This window comes from Penicillium digitatum, chromosome 5 (genome assembly GCF_016767815.1).
Source record: "Penicillium digitatum chromosome 5, complete sequence".
NCBI classification, from domain to species: domain Eukaryota; kingdom Fungi; phylum Ascomycota; class Eurotiomycetes; order Eurotiales; family Aspergillaceae; genus Penicillium; species Penicillium digitatum.
The window spans coordinates 2,343,318-2,363,848 of NC_089388.1; the positions used below are offsets into that span (position 1 = coordinate 2,343,318).

Below are 20,531 nucleotides of genomic sequence, written 5' to 3' on the forward strand. Positions count from 1 at the left end.
GACGAAGCTCCGTTCGGGGGGGAGCTCCCTCGGTAGGTCATCGGGGAAGACGTCCGCGAACTTCTGGAGTAGTTCGGCCAAGCGTGGGTCGCTTGTTGAAGGGTCGAGGTCTTTGCAGTTCGTGGCGTAGAAGACCGCGTACTCGGTGTCCTTTTCCTTCATAGTTCGTCGGATGTCCCTTTTAGACAGTAGGTTTAGCGTTCCTCTGTTCTCTCCCCCGAGCGTCCGAGCGTTCACTGCCCGTACTTCGTGCTCTCCGTACCGGTCTGTGAGCCACATCTTCTTCGTGGGGAAGCTAACGTGGGGATCGTGCTTGCACAGGAAGTCGTTGCCAAGCACCACGTCGTACCCCTCCACGTCGACCGCCCCTACTACCTTCATTCCGGTCCATCCGCCTAAGCGGATTACCACGTTCGTTGTGCCTTGCGTATACAGTGTGTCGCCATTGGGCAGCGACACCGGCAAGGACTTACGTTTATCCCATTTCCCGCCTAAGCGTTTTGCGGTTTCCAGCGAGACAAACGTGTGGCTTGCTCCGCAGTCCAGTAACATGCGGCAAGCGATGGGGTTCCCGGCCGAGGCGGGGCGGTGGAGGGAGCCGTCGAAGAAGTTGAGGTCCTCCCCGAGGGCATTTAACCTCATTGTCGCGCCCTTCGCGTGTTGCTCTGCGCGGATTTGGCGCCGCCAAGTTTCAGTTTTGTCGGGGCGCCCCTAAAGGCTTCCGGTGCCACGCTTGGTGTCAACCCCGGCGCCGCCTGTTGAGCGGCCTCCGCGTGTGAGGCGGGTTGTCCTTCTGCAAGGGGTTGATTCTCCATCGTGGCGGTTGGTTTGGGGGTTCAGCAAGTTGAGTCTTGGGTTTCTAGGAGGTTGTTGTCTTTCCTCCTTTCCTTTCTTCCACTTGCTTTTACTTCTTAGGGGCCCCCACTTCGCCCCTAAGGATACGGATCCTTGACCTCGGCAGAGTTTCCGTTGTGTGCCCTAGCGACGGTGTCTTTAGGTCCACTTGCTGGCGCACAAACTCCGCTTCCTGGCCCCTGGATCGAAATTCCTTCGCAGCCGGGTTCTGTGTGACTCCCCTTTTCTGCTGCTCGGCTCCCTGAGGCCTGTAGGCGCCAGGGACTGGTTATAGGGTGCGGTTTCTCATCGAGATACCGCTGCTTCCCCCTTCCAGCTTACCGTGGGAGGTAAGGCCTTTAGCAAGACATGCTACCAGATGAGATTCTGTAAGGATCGCATGGTTTCTATTGGATAGTGCTAAACACCAGTTATAATGTAGGGTTATTACATAACATGCCAAGCCCTCGCTTATCCAACATGAAACCCCTTTTTCCTGTGACCAATTGCTTGGTCCGAGCGCCGCCTGAGTAGCGGCCTCAGGCGCCGAGAGTATGCAACCCTGCAATCCTCTCGGGAGCACAGATAAACAGGTCGGAGATCACGTGCCGTGATCTTCCTCTTACTAAGCATCACGGTTCGCACCGTGACATCCTTCAATTTAGAATCGACCCTGATGATATCTATAACTTTGATGAGACCGGTTCTGCAATAGGACTGACTATAACCGCGAAGGTTATTACGAGGAATGAATATTACGGTCAGAGGCCGGTTTAATAACCTAGAAATCGTGAATGGGTGACGGTGGTTGAATGTACGAATGCTTCTAGGTAGGTGCTTCCTCCGTGTATAATTTTAAAAGGCAAAGTCTTTGTTAATTTATGGTTTAATAGCCTCCTAGAGGATTGGCGCTTCGGAGCAGCTAGTTTAGTACTATTAATACCTAACCGAGTGATTTCAAAGCTTGATATTCGGCTTCGAACCCCAAACCCCCCCCCCCCCCCCCCAGCCAGCCGGGGGAGTGAATCAAGCCGGAATTTTACCCCAAAACCCCCCTTTACGGAGAAAGAACTACGTCGTCAAGCTTCATCAATCAAAGCTTTACTTCGTACAAGATCTCGAAGCCCACCTAGCCCGTTAGATCGTGCATTAAACCAGCTTGTAAAATGCTTCCGTCCTCCAATGCAAGGTGCTATCTTACTCGCCAAAGAAAACAAGGATTTACACGCCGCCAACGAGAAGCAGAAGCAAAAGCGTACTAGATCCCGGAGGCAGATACCTGCTGAAGAAGGCCTCTCAGTTCAAGAAGCTTCTCAATTGATTACTGAGCCGGTGGAAGCAATTGAAGTACCTCCTCTCCCTCCACCAAGAAGCCCTTCGCCGGCTTTACAACCACGTATACGGGCCCCCCCCCCAAAGTGTAGTGGTTGTGGAGAAATAGGACATAAGATTAATAGATGCCTAGCTAGACAGAAGACTTTAGAATATTCAATTTAATGGCGTTTTAGTTGAGATAAATGCATTTTAAATTAAGAAGTTGGTTGGGGTGGCCAGCTCGCCCACCGAATACGTTATAAGCTATAACCTAAAACCTATTTTATATTAGGTTATTTTAGGCTAGGTCCGGGTTAGAGTGGGTTATGCCGAAGTCTACCCTAGATCCTGAAGCTTGGTAGTGATGGACCAGGAGAGGAGCTCTAGAAATTCGGAATCAAAGTTTTCTTTAACCTCCCTGGCTTGGATATGAACCTAAAGTACCACTACTAAACTGCGGTGCAAGGTTTTGTCCCGAAAAACTTCACTGCCCTCGATGGATGCATGTTTAGCCTTGGCGGTGATTCCTGTCTTGACCATTAAAATAGGCCTTTCTTTTTTTACCACAGTATTTCGTCTAAGCAATTTAGAGCTGCATTACTCTAGAGGAGCTCCCTGATTGCGGATGACAGCTTCGATGTGTTTATATTCGGCGGTCCCATCAACTTCTGGGGATGCTTCCCTGAATGTGGTTTGAATATCCCCGAGCACCATTACTTTTTCACTTGGGCGTTTCTGAAGGCCCGCCCTCGTAACGGCGCTGGGACTGTGATGCTCCGCGCTGCCGATTCGCTCGAAATGCTCGATTTTTCTTTCAACTATTTTGACAGTTATTTGGTTGACATGTAGGAAGTAATTCCTGGTGATGTTATCCAGATGGATGAGGAGATCTATGATTATCTCAAAAACACGGCCTAGGGCTACCACGCTTCTTGCAGGCGATGTGATTCTAGGGGCAGTGAACGCGAGCCAGCAAGTTTATTAATGAAGCACTTGTATATTAAAATCATCGAAAGACCGGTGTTGAGAATCCCCTTTATTTCTTGCTTATAAATGGGAATTCAATGATAACCCTATCCCGATGTTGTTCATCCTCAACATTTATGCATACACCATTTTATCTGCATGCCATGAACTCCGAACTCCTAAGGAATCGAGACTAGCGCCATTGATGCAGTTTGATATCCTCATCACTAGTTTCTGCGTGGAAACTGTATCCTTTCGAATCACAATTTGGCATTCCGTTTCGGCCTGCTTCCAGTCAAATGGAAGTTGGTAGATCAAGAGATAAGAATTCTCTCTGTTTCTCTCACAGCTTATTAAGGGATTCAACTCTTGGATACGCCGTGTCTACATATCTTCATCAAAGTTTGCTCTTCTCCAAGGCGGCAACTAATTTCCAGCTACATCCATTCACTCAAAGATGTCCCTGGAATCAGAAATTTTTCTTTAGTAGCCCCAATGAGCTCTCGCGCTCAATTATCATTTTTATTAATTCATGGTCGCTCTAATGCAAAAATGTAAAGGTCATTCCCCTCCTCTTCGAAATCACCCACAATCTTGAATCCACACTTTTCTAGAACACGGCAACTCCCAGCGTTCCTCTTTTCGCAGAGAGCAAAGGCTTTCTCAACCTTTGCCGAAGCATCTCCGCCGTCAATCGTTCGACGAGCCAGATTCCACCACATCTTCAACATCAATTGCAAAGCCTCTGTTGCGTACCCTTTCCCCCAAGAAGATGGATGTACTGCGTATCCAATCTCGGGAAAGGGATCTACTTGATTGATGCTGAGAGATCCAACGACTCGCTCCTCTGTTTCCGGGATTGACTTGTCCACAATGGCATAATTAAATGAACGTCCGATTATGTCGGATGGACCACTTGTGAACACTTTGGTTGCCATCCATGCACGGGTCTCTTCAATTGATTTGAATGGTGTTTTAGGGTGACTGGCACTGTCAGCATTGTGAACCTTCCTCGTCAATAGGCGAATACTCACTTCATTTCTGCTACTTCGGGCCGGGAACGAATGGCAAAAAGCGCGGCGGCATCGGCGTCGGTAACTGGCCGAAGAAGGAGTCGGTCGCTCTCAATTGACGGCCCCAGTGATGGGACGATCACATAGGTGGGTTGTTCAGGTAGGCTCATGTTGGAGGTATTTTGTTTCTTAGGGTTTGGGAGAAGATCGCAAAGAGAAAACAATCTAAATAGGAAAATTTGACGGTAGCGCTAAGCCAGTCCCGGAGTCCGGTTGAGTGACAAATCGAGTATCGGCAGACACTGAATGAGTCACTCTTTCTGTGAATTTTCTGTACATGCACTTCTACTCTACCTTTTCTAATTTTCCAGCTTTACCAGCATTGAGAAATTGAAGCAAAGCAGAATTTCTTATTTCAAGGTAGCCACAGGATATTTTCGAAGCTTGAGAGCGTGCCCTGCATCAACGGGCCACTAAGCCCTAAAACCGGACAGACTACGGAGTAGTGTTCGGTCTCAAGGCGCTCCCATTGATCGGCGACACCAAGTTCGTGATTAATTTTGACAGTTAATATAGCATATCGTAACACATGATTTAAATTGCCAACATAAGACAAATCATGACCACAAAATATTGAGTTTCGCGAGGCCACGCTTCGGCTTTGGCTCCGGCTCGGGGTTCTTGTGCCAGCTTTCGATGAAAGGCCGAATGGGAATTGCAGCCAGCGGGATGACCTTTGTTTTCGCCCAGAATTTGTAGGCAAAATACACGATCACGATGAACGGCAGATTGAAATAAGTCGAAACAAAGGTTGCGGTGTTCCAGTGACCGCGCATAAATGTCGTAAAGCCTCCAGTGAAGAATAGAATAACGTACAGGACCAACGACGCCCAAGTAATGTATGGCTGGAAAGGTGCTGCCCATGGAAGCTCCTTGTGGCGATCGATCCCCTGCTTCTTGCATCCGTAGAAGAACCTAAGATAGACAATGCAGATGCATATCAAATTCACTAGAGTCGAGATCGAGACCAGATTTTGTAGCCATGTGAATACTGTGCTGGCTGAATCGGAAAGACTCATGTATCCAAGTGACATGAAAACGCCATAGAGCGCGACAGCCACCCAAGGGATACCGAAGCGGTTGATACGTTTGAATACAGCAGGGGCGAGACCCTGAGTTGCCATCCCGTACAGGATTCTGGAACCTCCCAAGATATTGCTGTTCCCGGAAGACCATGCTGAGGTGAGAACAACTGCGTTGATGATTGAGGGAACCACTTTGATACCAGCATGGCGGGCTGCAATAACGAAAGGGGACTGTGATGCTGTTCCCGACGAGCCCAGAAGATTTGGATCGGCAGACGAAACAATCAAACCGACCATGAAGATTGTTACCACATAGAAGAGCAAGATGCGGATGAAGATCCGTCTGGCAGCCATGGGGATAGCGTGGCGAGGGCCTCGGGTCTCCGCTGCAGCGAGAGTAAAGTTCTCGATACCGGAGTACGCGAAGAGAGCGTTGTCGAACGTTTGCCAGAACCCTAAAAACCGGCCAAGGGGCCCTTTCACTCCCAAGTACTGAACGAACGGGCCATACGGGGCTTTCCAGTAGGTAAATCCGATGGACTGTTTATTCGGGGCTCCGCCGCAGGTAATCACCTATCAAAAACGAATTAGCACGCACGGTTGAATAATTCTGCCGTCTAGAGGGGGGCAATCACCAGAGCCATGATATTTATGCCTATTATGAGCATGATCTTGAGGATAGAAAGACCAAACTCGAGCTCTCCGTACACGCGAACAAAGACAAACGCGGTCGAAAGCATGAGCAATCCAAGCACAGTGATCCATATCGCGTTGTTGACAGTGATCCAGAATTCAATGATTACAGCGGCAGCAACAATCTCCGATGGGATCGACACAGCGTAGGAATACACCTGGTTCCACCCGTTGGCGAACGCTAGCGCGGGGTCACAGAAGATCTCAGCGTGTCGAATAACACCACCGTTGAGGGGTACCAGAGCTCCCATCTCGCCAACTGCGAAGACGACACTGGAAACTGTAGCACCGATTATTGAATATGCCAAGAACGCACCCAATGGTCCAGCTTCCACAATGGCACGGCCCGAACTGAGAAAAATACCCGTCCCCACCGTACCAGCGAGAGCAATCATCTGGATGTGTCGCTGATGGAGACCCTGTCTAAACTCGCGAACCTCCCTGAGCTGGCCTGCGACATTCTCTATATCGCTATTCTCCGTCATTTCGTTGTCTCCGTTGCCTCCGTTGCCTCCGTTGCCTCCGTTGTCTTCGTTGTCTTCGTTGTCTTCGTAGTAATGCAGCTTGGAGTTAGACGCTATTGGGGTATTAATGCCATTCGCATCCCCCAAAAGTTGGGTATTTATAACAGGCAACATGGAAACTCCTGTGGCGTGACACAAAGTCTGTGAAAAGGAAAAGACCCAAGCTAAAGAATGACATTATTATTGCTGGTACTTTGGACATAACTATTTCTTCACTCGAGTGCGCAGATCGCGGCCCCCATAGTGTGGGCAATCGCAGCTACTCAAAAAGGGCGAATTTGCAATCCACATCTTGTTGTTGGCTAATGAATCGGGGCCCTTATATAACGCGGCTTTCGCGTAAAGCAGAAAAAGAAAAGGAAAAGAGAGTTTTCAGCGGGGTTTAAATAGGGCATCCATTCACTCCCCGGGTCCTCATCTGCTGCCCAGATGTGGAGCCGCCAAGTCTGCGGAGTGGGCCACGCTTGATTGGATTTGGATTTACTTGCATCGACACATAGATGTACTTCGTATGTCTCGCGTAAATCCACCAGTGCTATGTATGTTGTACTTCTTAGTGGGAAATTGAGCCGCCCCAAACGCGATAGACATCTTATGATGTGATCTAGACTGGGAAAGCTGAATGAGCATATAAAAAGTAAAAAAAAAAAACAATATGCCCCGTGCGGGCAACCAAGTATGCCATCGGAACTTAACCCTCTCATTGGATACTGTCTCACCGTCATTTTCACCATCCTCTCGAAGCCTAGTATACCATGATGTGATTGTTTTAAAATCAACTTCTCTTTTTTTTTACATACCGACACACTTCAGAATAGAACGACCAACCATTGATCTTAAACCCTACAAAGATAAGATTATCTTTCTTCATAAAAGCGACGTATTCTTCGAATCTACATCTAGCCCTTTTACGCGATTAGTATAACCTTAACATTACACCTGTTATTTGTCGATCTAGTATACTAGTTTAGTATATATAGGTTTAGAAATCATTTTTTTTAATACACGTAATTCGATCCTCACATTTTGACATCAAGTGTAATTTGATAAATGCCAGTCTAAAACAAGGACAAATTTAGGCACAGTTAGGCATAAGTCCTACATAGAAGGTATTTGACTTTTGGAAGACTTAATTAATACCTGGCAAAATTATCCAATGAGAGGGTTGAGTTCCGATGGCATACTTAGTGGTCCGTAACCCCGTACCGTCTCAATCTTTCTACTCTTGAAACTAGTTTTAACCAGCGCAGTGAATGATCCATTATTGGATATTTGGGTAGGAAAGACATCAGTACTCTTCTGAGCCAAAGGAGCCATTCCTGTGGCATGTTGTGTTTGAATCTTCCCATTTTCTGAGCCGTTGGTGTATGCCACTAAATATGAACTCCTTCCCGAGGTCACCTGTGGGCTCCAGTTCGGCTTAGTGATTTTTAATTTGTCTTAATTGACTTGGTCTTCTGTACTTTTGGGGGATCAACTTGCATTTTATCCCTCTTTTTCAATCTATTAGCTAATGAAACATCTAGCGATGCAATCCTCTCCGGCAACAAGTGTGTCATTTATGTAGGTATGATGAAAAGGGAAGCAAACGGATTGCGAGCTCGAGACAGACTAAGAGCCGGGCTTACGTCGGAAACTAGTGATATGGCCAGAAGGTGGTAGAGTTGCCTTGGTTCTTTCTTTTCCTTCGCTGCACTTTCAAATCCTCTTTAGTCTATATCCACATACCTCATACACACTTCCGCAATTATTGCTCACCCCAAACTATGGCTATGACTCAGTGTTTTACAAATGCTCATTGTTTTCTTGCGCACATCTTCCCTCAGCTTCCCCACCCACTGAGACTCCCCTGAGCTGGAATTACGGGTCCAATTCAAGATGTTCCACTTTATTGACATTCCATCCAGTAACTCCAGCTTGTGGGCTTGGCAGCCTAATCTCACGAAAAACTATTGGAACGCTCCTCGGAGCCAGCACAACTCCCAGAAATCGATCCCCGGGTAGTCCAAAGGGTCATAGACAGTTGAATGCGTGAGATCGACCGGCTACGCATAGACTATTAAGAAGGTTTAATGACAGAATACCGCGTCTGCTTTCACGGGCGTGGAGTTGCCAACTACAGAAACCGGATCCCAAGACATCTTCGCGAGCTACGACTAAGCCCAACTAGTTGATCATTAAAACCACTCCACAATCTACAATTAATGATTGACAAGCCGTATTACTTGCAAGATATCAACTCTGACATTACCAGCCTGAAAGGGAAACAAAAACGGACTCTGCCCTCCTCCATCTGTCATTTTCAGCACTACTAATAAGCGTTCTTCACTCAAACACACTCTCCTTCTCATACACTCTTTTCTCACGACAGTGTCTTGATCACTCTTGCTCGCATCTCCTCCTACTTGCATGGTTTACTTAAAAAAAAAACCGAAGATAAGACAATAAAGTGGAAGGTCGTGGCGTAGCAGTTCCTCCCACCATCCATTGAGACGAAGATTCCGTCGGCCAATGCTAAGAATAGTAGGCCAGGTCAATGGGCCGTCCAAAAAAAAAAATTCACATACCGTTGATGCTGCAAAGCGCACCTGACCACGGAAATCTACCTTAACTTCTCCGTGCAAGATCCAAAACTACGAAAAATGAGAGACCGTGCCCCTTCGTCAGACCACCACCTATCTGCCCTTGTCTTTTTGGTCATCGGTCATAGTACCGTTCCGGTGTGCCACAGGCAAGCAAATTGGCAGGTAGAATTCAACTCTTGGGAGATTTCTACCCGGAGCGCTGCCCAAGCTCATCCTCTAGGTCGCAAGGAAGATGTTAGAGATACTAGAGATCTACGATGAATGTAGATGTAACTGGAAATCTCTTGATGCGTTGAGAGAGAGAGAAACTATCTACATGCTATGACTGAGACTAAGTGTTGAACGAAATACAGCGTACTTTTCCACTAGACCATAACAAAAACCAAGGTTCCTGTTTATGGCCTAGGGAGGCCGTATTTGAGGTTTGACACTAAGTACTGGGAGCAAACAGTGGTGGTCACGTGACCTTCCAACACCCCCCACGACTAGCACTATTAGTCGACAGCATAGTTTAAACAACCCCAATTCTCCATGTAAAAAACCAGTTTTTAACCTTCATTAACCCCCCATTTGTAGTATGCAAACCGTAAATTATCCATTCAGCGCGTTTTATAGACCGTGAGGCCCATTTGGATGATCCAGCGCTTGAATAGCGTTTTGCCAAGGGGTTTTGTCAGTCCATCCGCTGCCATATCAGCAGTCGGGATCTTGACGAAAGCCACGAGCAAAAAGCCGTGCCTTGTAGGTACCGTCATGCTTAACTTTGAACACCCACCGGAGGGTAAGAGGTTTCTTCTTGCTCTTAGTCCTGGACATCACTCTCCAGGTGCCGTTAACAAGATGACGATGTAGTTCTTTGTGAGCAGCGACTAGCCATTTGTCTTTCTCGACACAGGACATAGCTTGTTCCCAACTGTTAGGTTCAAAGCCTATGTCTTTAGGCGTCAGTTTGGATACAGCGTACTGCTCATTCGAGGTAGCATTTGCGAAAAGACTGACTAGGATCTCTGGCTGTTCAGCGAGCAACCGAAGAACATTGGAATCAAAGAATGACTTGCTAGCCAGGCTTTCAATGTAAGCTCTGCTAGGATTCTTGATCCGTGTTGATCGTCGTAACTGGCCAGTTTCTGGCTGAATGGGCTGAATGGGTTGAACATAGCTTTGATCTCGACTCCTGTCATCCGGTACCGGATCTAGGCGAGAGAAATTATGTTCAAAAGTTACTTGACCATGCTGTAATGGTGATTGATCATGATACTCGTCATCTTGCAGAGGATCTTCCTGAGATAGATCAATGGTTGTTTCCAGGGGAATGTCCATATTAACAACCTGTCGGGAAACAGGCTGTGGTTCGACGAGAACCCCTCGCCCACCTGCTTCAAAGTGGGCACCAGTATCCACCCTTTGTTCCACCACACACCTGCCAAAACTGCCCGCCATTTCATCATTTGACCACGCAAGATCTTCTTCAAAGAGCGCGGGATTCGACGGGTCGAGAGCATTCGGAGCCCTCGTTTGATCCTCGGGATCATCTTCGACCGTAGGAGAGGGTGGGGAGGTAGATCGTATGTTAAACGGATTCTCGAGGTGAGGCCGTAGGAAATCGATTGGGATATGACGATCCTGCGAATCATGTTCATGTTCTTGGTTCATGCCTGTAATATTAAGATCATAGGCAGGGTCAGGCAGACTTGCCGGAGAAGGATTCTCATTGAAAATGACGTTCCGTGAACGTTCAATCTTCTTGGTACGGACGTTGTAGACCACATAGTTGTCTCCTTCGTCGTACGCGAGCAGCCTTGCCTCCTCCATGTGAGGATCTAGCTTTGTATTTCGCTTCTCTTTTGGGATGAGAAACCAGCATTGACAACCGAGAGCACGAAGGTTTGAGAGATTTGGCTTCTTGCCGAAAAAGGCTTCGTAAGGAGACATGCCAATCTTCGACGCGTAGAGGCGATTCATGGTGTAATTGATTCCACCAAGAAGAAGTCCCCAAAGATATTTTGGAAGCTGATACTCGGCCATAACAGCGACTAACGGCTCAACAAGATGACGATTTTTGATCTCGGCGACACCATTCAGTTGCTTGGTGTAGGGAGGAGTTGGATCCCATACCGTTCCCTTGCTAGCAAGGTAAGCAGCAAGTGGTTTATGCTCTGGAGCATCATCGCCGTGGACCTTCTTGATGACGTAGTTAAACTGAGTCTTCAAATAGGTCTCCAATTGTATGTAGACCTCGGTGACTTGAGATCGTGATTTTAGTAGAAACAGCCATGTAAATCGGGTCGCATCATCCGTAAACGTCACGAAATAATGCTCACCTCCGTGAGACGCGATAGAGATCGGTCCCCAGACGTCTAGATGAATGAACTCGCCAGGCTTTGATCTAATAGATCGTTCTTTGCCAAAAGGTAATGCGTGGCCCTTACCCTTAATGCAAGGAGCACAAGGAAAGGTGACGCCGGCGCCTTTCTTTAGCTTGACGCCGTCAGCAAATATCTCCATTTTTCGTACACGCTCCTCGCCGGCGTGACAAGCTCGACGATGTGCCAGATCGATGGAGATAGGTATGATCTCTCTCTGTGTAGCAAAGACAGAGTTTGGAGAGCCAGTAACAAGATTACAGTCAATCATATGATCAATCTTGTCAATGCCAGCGCAGTTCAACCAGTAATGTTCTCCTTCACAGGTAGCAAAACCAATGGTAGACTCTGGGCCATAGAAATCTTGATGTTTGAATGTCATCATGCCATTCTTTGTCCATGTGCCAATGTCTGCCTTGTCGAGAGCAGACATAGAGATCAAGCTGGACCGAAGATCTGGCGCAAGCCACACTTTCTGGAGAGTGAGAGGGGCCATTTTTCCTGATGAATCTTGATCCAGCAGGTGTAGGATTACATCTCCATATCCCTCAGTGTAGAAGACATCCCCAGTGGCTGTTGAAACAGGCAATACACACCGTCTAAAGTTGACAAAGACAGATCTGTGGGGAGTCATATGTGTGCTAGTACCGGAATCGATCATCCAGCGGGTAACATCATTGTTGTCGTTAGCCAATAGGCCTTCCTTCGACACAATATGGGAACCATGAACTGCATTTGCCTGGATACCGGCAAAGAGCACATTCGTAAAGAGATTGTTATACCGCGCTAGGGGATCCCCCGATGGAGGGCCTTTTTGCGGTACGGTGGGGTAGGATGCTGGCGCAAAGATTGCATTCGCTCCCTGGCGAGGCTGTTGTTGCGGTAGAGAAAGGATCCGACCTTGGTTGTCAACCTGGCCTATGATTTGGCCTGGTTGAGGGACTGCAACCTGTTGAAAAAGAGGTTGCTGCTGAGGTTGTTGAATGGTAGTGGCGTTTGCCGAATTCTTTAGCAAGGGACACTTGTTGGAGTAATGATTTCCAAGAGTCCCATGATGTCTGCAAAGGATGACGTTCTCTTCTCTGACGAAGTCGGTCTTCTTCTTCGAGGGTTTGTCCTTGTTGTTATTATTACTCGATGAGTTATTCGAATTGGATTGCTTGTCATTGCCTCCTTTCTTTGTGTCTTTCTTCTTGTCATTGTGCGACGACGACGAGGTTTGAACAGTAGTCGAGTTTGCGTTGTAGGAAGGGTTCATAGACCGGTTATGGATGTCTAACTCGAGGAATTCGGCGTAGACTTGGTCCATGAGATTGACATCCTTCTCATCAACCCTAAGGTTCTGGAGAAAGGCATAACACTTGGGGTTTTCATTAATGGCTTTCTTGAACTGGCATAGTACATATACCGAGTTTATCTTGCCATCAATAGATGTGAGATCACGAAGAGTTTCCTGGAACTTGCGTACAAACTCGCTAGCAGTTCCATTCTTAAAGCGAAGATCAGTCCACTTGGTATAGCGGGCGAATGAATGTTGATGGGATGTAACAGCGTACGTCGCACGCAGTTTCTTAAATGAGTCCCGTACATCAGTGTTTTGAGCGATATGAGAAAAAGGCTCTGGAGAGAGAGTGCCTCTTAGTAAGAGATTCGCTCTCGAATTGCACAGATCCCAGTTTGTACATTTCAAGTTATACTCTTTTCGGAGTACAATGTTTGACTCGATGACTTGCTTCACACGATCACGAATTTCAGCAACAGAGATGACAACTGTTGTAGTATGATCACCTGCAAGATCCTGAGCTTCTTCAATAAGAAGATTGCGAACAGCTTCAGGACTGGAGTCCTGATACTCGGGGATCTTTGGGATTGGGATCCCATTAGAAATCATGTATGTGTAGTAACGGTTGTTAGCTGCAAGAGCTATGTAGAGAGCGGTTTCCCAGTCTCTGAAGTTGGATTGTCCCTTCAATTTTGGGACGGCAGATGAGATGTCAATCTCATGGCTGTTGATGGTAAAGTCCTCAATATTGTACGAGGCCTGCATGACGTCTTCTTCCGCACCGATGTGCTCGTCAAGAGAGGTATGTGATTGGCTCGCTACAGCGGGTAGCGAGTGGAATGTGGGGTTCGACGGTCCGATTTTCGGGTTGTCGAGGGTTTTCGGCGACGTGATTTGACGGCGACGAGATAGGATCCACCTACAATGGATGAAGATCCCAAGGGGTAGGCGAGGTGTTAATCTCGTCCAATAGGGTGATGAAAACTCTGGTTTGTGGGGTCAAAACGAGACCACAGAGGTTCCACAGTGGGGTGGTGCGACGCAGTACACCAATGGGAGGAAAACCAGGGTTTCGAGTCTGTACAGTTATGTAGAGGACTCGAAAGCGCGAGGCTCATAACCTGTTAGAGATACTAGAGATCTACGATGAATGTAGATGTAACTGGAAATCTCTTGATGCGTTGAGAGAGAGAGAAACTATCTACATGCTATGACTGAGACTAAGTACTGGGAGCAAACAGTGGTGGTCACGTGACCTTCCAACAGAAGAAACACGAAAAGCTATAGGGCACTATGGTGCAGTACCGTGATAGTCTCCCACGAGTTGGGGAGCTTGTCTTGAATACTATGAAGGGAATAGACAGTGTCAAGTTTCATCACCACGCCACAACGCAATTTGCCGCGACCTCAATTAACGTTCACATTTTGTACCCCGCTGCACACAGAGCATCAATTGTTCCTCTCTCTTGCTCAACTCCCTTGTGAGTACGGAACCCCAGGCGGGCTTTGGGCCGAACACTCTGCCATCACCAAGATTACCAGCCTCGGTTAAAGCCACAGCGCTCGAAATCTTGTTATTAGAGTAGATCGTCGAGCACCTGGATCTTCTGTTGGCTTCTGATACAAAGATGCCGGTTTTGTGTCAGAAGCAAGTTCACAAGTGCTGGTTGAGCGATGTGACGGCTCACCAAAGTGTGCCACCTGTTTAGAATACAAAAATGCACCGACAGGTCCACTTTTAAGCCATAAGCCATATCTCACCACCATAGGAGCATGGGGGAAACTACAACATAGTGAGACTGGACGCGGAAATAACTCACCCCGCAGATGAGGAAAGCCCCTAGCGACGCAACTGCATTCTTCCGGTAGGCATCCCAACCGCCACTACTACCCTACCCGGCCTTTCGCTTTTCTCTGACCCCTTTTGAGGTTTGGGGCCGCGCCACTCAAAACACAAAGTCGGTTGAAACTTCAAAATGCAGATGTACCGGATTATGCCTGGTACTCGAGACCTTTCCCTATCCATTTTAGTTCTCAACTTTTGCCGCTGTTTGACGGCTGAGTAAAACTGAGCACGTCCCTCAGTGCCCTTCTCAAAAGCCAGGTCAACATGGTTGAACACAGAATGTGAAACCCCCGGGAAATACTCGGACCGCCGTGGTGGCGTAGTCGATAGAAATTAGTTATGTCTTGTGTTTAGTCAGCTATGTCCGCGCAACGGCAGGCCAATTATAGACTCTTGTGTCTTTCATACTGGGATTCTAAGCTTCTATGCCACTTTTGCTCGCCCTCGTTAACACGTCAGGTTTATTGAACGTTCGGTCACAATTTCACCCACTCCCAAAGTCTATTGCAAATACTTCTTTATCACCCTGTCCAGAAAGAGGTCCTCACGGACAGGCTAGCAGCGACTACAGCTCGGCCACCAGCCTTTAGAGGTAATCACATCCCCAGAGTCACATGAGGCCAGTGCTCGGTCCACGCTTCTGCTCTATGCCCCAGGTCTCAAATCCGAGCTCTTCCTCGTGCAACGACTTGCATTTAGAGTGGACTATAGTTACCGAAATTCTTACTTTTGCTCGTTCATCTCGAGACTGTATCCCCACATATACATACGCAAGACCCTCACAAACACAAACACCCAGTCATGGGAGCCTCCTTGATTTCAGCCACCAGAGGCGTCTTCGGAAATAACTTTAGTCGAAAGCTGACGTGATTTACATACAGCATGCAAACCTGATTTAAATTCTAGCCATGCGTTAGCAAAGTGCATGCCACTCTTCAGGCAAGAGTTGCCTTGACATGATCTTTGTGAGACGCTCTTACTTGCTTGTGTATAGGGGAATATAGAAGGAGGTAGAACATAAAGGATAGGTGGTGTAGCAGTCGAAGGCTCGACAGTTACAAGGTAGAACTATTCTACTGTTACACTAACTCGTCCATGTAGAAGAACGCAGGAACCAGGTTGAGACATTTAATCATTGAGCCGGTGTTCAAAAGCCACTATCCTACAGCTCGAACTAAACATTACGTATTGTCGAAAGTTAGTCTGTTCAAACTTCAAAAATTCATGTGAAAGCAAGACATCGGTCAAGTGCATTTGCCTTTTGAAATGCAACGAAATGAGACTGATTTTACCGCCATTATTCCGGGCAGAGATGAAAATTGGTTCCCCATCAACGCAGGGGTCAACTCTTGGTCAACGATGAGAAAAAGCAGTGGCGGGGTCCAAGTACGTCGGCAGTTGCACTAGCCGGTTGCTGAGCGCAACATTGACCCCCACCGGCGTGCGAGAGAATCCGTGATCTTCAACAATGAATTAAGTCTACCTGGAAATTGGATTTTGGTAATTATTTATTATCTCCGTTACTGTATTAGAGTCGAAATTGAAAGCCTCTACTAAGAGGTTATAGTGTGAAAATTTTCTCCTCAGGTAACGCTCTAAGCACAGATTCCTAGTTCCTCTTCAATAGACATGCAAGAACTAGATTCCGCGACTCAGCTTCATTTCTTACCTACGTAATATTGTGGACAAGATACGAAGGGCTTCTCGATGTACCTAATATCTGGGCAACCCATTTCAATGGTTTTTTGTTTTTCACAGAAAATCTGTTTTTTTGAGTGGTGCGGCCCAATAACCCAAAAAGGATGTTGGGCAGTGCCTTGGGCCGAGTATATAGCGCATGCAATTTCTACTATGTTGTAGGTAGACAGGCAAGTACATTGGACAGTGGTACGGTATAATTGTATTGATGCCATCTTTTTCTTTTCAGTTGCGTTACATCCTCTGACAGAAATCTGACTGTATGAAATGTATTGGTTGAAAATGACAGCATCAAATTCTCTGACTAACTAAAAATGACAAAAATCCCTATTTAGTTATGCAATCTGTGTGGGATCTGGATTACTAATCTTCGTACTTTTGTTGTTGCATAGCCGAATCCACCGAGGTCACATGTGGTTTCCACCATACCATGTATTGATTCTGACATCCTCAATTCCTCTATGCTGGTTGAGGGGTATCACGTGCAGCATTCTCAATCCCATCCTGGTCCAAATCATGAGATTATCAAGTCTTACGCAGTCAAAGGGCAGAAGTCGCATAAGCGGCTGTGTCCCTCAAATCTTGAAAAAGTTGATTCTCCTCATCGTTTTGTTTCTTCAATCGCGGAACAACCCTATCTAAATGTAATTTGAGATTGGATGGCATTGGCTAACGCCCGGAAACTTGTAGCCCTAAGAAGTTAATCCTAGTGGAATCTCCCAACATTGCGTTGATTTAGTTCTTCGTCTCCAAATCGTGAACTTTCATGGAATCCTGCTGGATTAACTGTGTTTCACTCCAGTTCCGTCAGTTCGTCTCCACTATCACACTGTCGCTTTTGAGTTGCACAGCACCTCTCTCTACCAGGACATCTGTTATTGGAAGCCAATCTGAGGCCCGGATAGTAGCAATTTGTGGAAAGAAGCTGTCTCAACCCCAATCGCACAATGAAGGGCATTTTCCCCACGGCCGTCCACTAAATGTCCATCCGCGCCGGCATTGACCAACAAGGTGAGAGCTTCAATGTCCCCCTCTCCTTTCGCGGATAAAAGAGGTTTATAACCTTTGACTCGCATCTTCTTTAAATCCAGCTGTTGTATCCAGCTTTTATATCCAGCTGCAAAGAGAGATCAACAACACGGGGAGCCCGACAAACTCGCAAATGAAGAAGCTGCTTCCCAGTGTCTGTGGCAGTATCTGTCACGCTTGCACCACAACCCACCGGGGCTTGCACTGTGTTTTAGTTGCGTCCATGATCAATTATAACACAAATTGGAGTCAATCTGTAGTCATCGCGAGTGTGAAGATCAGCACCGCTACCGAGGAGGGTTCTAATGACGTGAACCCTGCCGAATTTGGCAGCATGAAATGTTGATGACCAGCCTTCCTGATTGGATGTATTAGGACCGGCACCCGTATCAAGTAAGAATGGTAAAATTTCTGTTTCATCGAAAGCGGAGACAATGAGCACCGGCCTATGTTGATTGATCTACATGATTCAATCGTGGGTGATCGTGCAACAACTCTCTGACGAGTTCAGCACGTGCTGATCGAATCGCATGATACAACGCAGATTTTTGTGTTTGATTCAGATTTTGGGGGGGAGGGGGATTTTGGGCTCTTGCTTGTCGCAATTGTCCGATAGGTCCATGGCGGCTGGGAGCGTAATTGTCTGTGTTGTGCAGTAGCAGAGCGTTGTACCATCGTTGGAGTAGCTCGCTCCGAAGAATTTCTCTCCTCTCAAAATTTCAAAGACCGGTGTTTCTCCATCTGGGTCTTGGTGAACTGAACATCAGCAAAAGTCAGGCCACCGCTTGTATAGGAGTAAACACCATGAGCTCATGCAGTCACATCTGAAAGCTATGATCCCTCCACAACTCTCCCAAGTTCGCGTGTTTGATCCATGAGGTGCTCTGCCATCATGCAATTACACTTCAAAGATCGCTTAAAATGGTCTTCTCTTAAACCCGGTGAGATTGGGAATGTGAAATTCTGTCCAAACACTTCCAATCTCGTCCGCTGAGTATGGTCACTCCGTTGGCTAGATGAAAGTTATTTGAAAATATTGATAATACACAAGATTTCCAAGTGCAGACATCAGATAAACCCTGTGTCTAGTAGATAACCGAAATAAGACCAAATCGATCCTTCAGCCCAAGTCTCCTCAGATCCTAGGTATGCTTCATTTCAAACTAAGGTCATCTACACCATCATACGGAATTCCAAAGGCCTCGAGCAGGTTGGTTGCAGCGGTTTCACCCGACTTGTAAGCACCATGTACGCAGCCATTGCCAGCAATAGTACAATGCTCACCGGCGAACTGCAAGCGGCTGGATTTGTGGGTTTCCAACGCAGCTACCAACAGCTGCGGCTCATCTCCAACTTTGTCGGCAGAGTAACTTCCATACCCGGCCAGCGGGTCCTGGGTCCAATGTGTAGTTTCAACATTGATCAGGCGGGGCAAAGCCTTGTAAGGTTCTGTGCGGAACAGTTTGAAAAGCGGTTCAAAAAATAGATATATCTCCTTCGGATCTTGCATATTCTCAATGCGCTGCGTCAGAGGCTCGGCAATCTGTACGCATAGCTCTTTGCTGCCCGTCATAATCCACAAGTTGATTGTCACGGTGGCGTAGTTGAGGATGTTATCATTTTCCCCCACGGAGAATATGCTGGGGCTGGACTGCACGGATGATCCAGATGAAATATCCGTTTCATCTGGTGGAGATGGGTAGAAGACGAACTGGTCATTCTCCTTTGACCAGAAAACTTCGGCGAACTCGAAAAACACCTTGCCCAAGGCACCGTAGCTGAACTTAGACATGCCCTCTTCGATGTCACTCGGCAAGGGCGGGTTGAACGAGATGAGTTTGTGGTGGTAGACACCTAGTGGGCTAGTCATGATCACTGCATCTCCCCCAAGGAACCCGATTTCTCCGGCAGCATCCTTGTACCGGACTTGAGCCAGGGCGGTCCCGTCTTCGTTCCACTCCACCTCCTCGACATGATGGTTGAGTCTAATGATGCTCGGATCGCTTCGGAGAGGCTCGGCAGTCCAGTTGACGATCCGATCATAGCCACCCTTCATATATAGATTGCGCTCGGTAATGAAGTAAGATAGATGTTTGGACGATGCTTGATCCGTACTAGTGCCGATCCACAATTCTACCTCACGGACAGCCTGCGGAGCCCAATCACGTTCATCTTCGGTGATAAGCTGGTGTTGGAGGACGAACTCTTTCGCAAATTCGTGGACGGGACGGTCCTCAGCCTCCGGGTTAGATTCGTAAAACCACTCGCAGTAATCTGCAAACTCGTCTGCGACTTTCTTGGCTTTGAACTGAGATCCAGCTCGGCCTTCTCTCGTGAAGTACAGAGGAACGCCATCGTCATAATAATACGGTATAGATAGCTGGGGAATGAGTTTCACCAGGATGTTCTGGGACGTCTCATGCATCCAAGCGGCGCCTGTGGACTATCAGCACAATCTCATTTGCTCTCTTGCGCTATTCTGATCTCTGTTTCCGGTTCGTCTTGTTATCTTACCAATATCTCGGACACGGTCACCCGTTCGGCTGGTCAAGATTCTTCCACCAATGCGATCGCGTGCTTCTAAGACCACCACCTCACAACCATGGCGGTGCAGGACAGCCGCGGCATGTAGTCCTGAAACCCCAGCGCCCACCACAATCACCTTCTTGCTCTCCGACCTCGCTGCGTATGTTCCCTCGATCAACTCCTTCGGAGCCACATCGACCGCAACCAGGTCGGAGCAATGATTACTAGGTTTTATGGGATTAATGCCCGTGATGGGAGAAGAAAGGTGAAAATATTGAGCCATCCTGAGTTGGCAAGTTGACATTCGATGTTGACGTTATTGAATAAATAAAGAACAAAAAACCAGGATCACGTTGAACAGAAGTTGAGGGGATTTATGCTGTGTTATCGCTGTGCATAGTGACTAGGACGGTCGTCTAATTGGCTTTTATTGCCAGCAGAAAATTGGCTATCTCCGTCCACGGGTGGTTGTTGGGGGATAAGGGACGCCTCCAGGCACATGGCTAGACCCGTCGGTCTTTAGATTAGCTTAGTGCTAATTATGAACTCGTTGGTGGGTTATTCAACAGACAAGACAGTAAGAAAGGACAGCATCGTGAAACTGTAACATTATCCAGGTTCTACGCGGTTAAGCATAGAGACCGATCCAAAAGGGGTGAACGTTTTTGCTCACAACCCGCACCAAAATCAACCGAAACTTTGAAAGTTTCGAAATGACTTCGAAGGCGGAGATTCAAAAGCGGTGAATCCGAAAAGCTAATAGAGGCAAAGTC

The 20,531-nt window shown here is 47.3% G+C and overlaps 6 protein-coding genes across 6 annotated transcripts; 1 reads left to right on the forward strand and 5 right to left on the reverse strand.

Annotated features, from left to right (window-relative positions):
* Positions 1 to 37: 37 nt before the first annotated feature.
* On the reverse strand, positions 38 to 642 carry Pdw03_2039 (Retrovirus-related Pol polyprotein from transposon; the record flags this gene model as incomplete). The annotated part of the gene is made up of 2 exons (XM_066100064.1): positions 38 to 178; positions 247 to 642. 2 exons carry the CDS (start codon positions 640 to 642, stop codon positions 38 to 40), a joined length of 537 nt encoding a protein of 178 aa, XP_065957791.1.
* A 3,002-nt stretch (positions 643 to 3,644) lies between these two features.
* Positions 3,645 to 4,297, reverse strand: Pdw03_2040 (N-acetyltransferase, GNAT family, putative; the record flags this gene model as incomplete). Its single annotated transcript, XM_014680734.1, has 2 exons — positions 3,645 to 4,098; positions 4,149 to 4,297. 2 exons carry the CDS (start codon positions 4,295 to 4,297, stop codon positions 3,645 to 3,647), a joined length of 603 nt encoding a protein of 200 aa, XP_014536220.1.
* A 447-nt stretch (positions 4,298 to 4,744) lies between these two features.
* Positions 4,745 to 6,390, reverse strand: Pdw03_2041 (Aromatic amino acid and leucine permease; the record flags this gene model as incomplete). The annotated part of the gene is made up of 2 exons (XM_014680733.2): positions 4,745 to 5,785; positions 5,848 to 6,390. The coding sequence occupies 2 exons, from the start codon at positions 6,388 to 6,390 to the stop codon at positions 4,745 to 4,747; spliced, it is 1,584 nt and encodes a 527-aa protein (XP_014536219.2).
* A 3,493-nt stretch (positions 6,391 to 9,883) lies between these two features.
* On the reverse strand, positions 9,884 to 14,426 carry Pdw03_2042 (uncharacterized protein; the record flags this gene model as incomplete). The annotated part of the gene is made up of 8 exons (XM_066100065.1): positions 9,884 to 9,943; positions 10,014 to 10,855; positions 10,922 to 10,952; positions 11,130 to 11,257; positions 11,336 to 13,645; positions 14,091 to 14,276; positions 14,348 to 14,360; positions 14,421 to 14,426. 8 exons carry the CDS (start codon positions 14,424 to 14,426, stop codon positions 9,884 to 9,886), a joined length of 3,576 nt encoding a protein of 1,191 aa, XP_065957792.1.
* A 2,757-nt stretch (positions 14,427 to 17,183) lies between these two features.
* On the forward strand, positions 17,184 to 17,578 carry Pdw03_2043 (uncharacterized protein; the record flags this gene model as incomplete). The annotated part of the gene is made up of 2 exons (XM_066100066.1): positions 17,184 to 17,214; positions 17,295 to 17,578. The coding sequence occupies 2 exons, from the start codon at positions 17,184 to 17,186 to the stop codon at positions 17,576 to 17,578; spliced, it is 315 nt and encodes a 104-aa protein (XP_065957793.1).
* Positions 17,579 to 18,385: 807 nt separating this feature from the next.
* On the reverse strand, positions 18,386 to 20,041 carry Pdw03_2044 (Flavin amine oxidase; the record flags this gene model as incomplete). The annotated part of the gene is made up of 2 exons (XM_014680732.1): positions 18,386 to 19,668; positions 19,747 to 20,041. 2 exons carry the CDS (start codon positions 20,039 to 20,041, stop codon positions 18,386 to 18,388), a joined length of 1,578 nt encoding a protein of 525 aa, XP_014536218.1.
* Between the last annotated feature and the right edge of the window lie 490 nt (positions 20,042 to 20,531).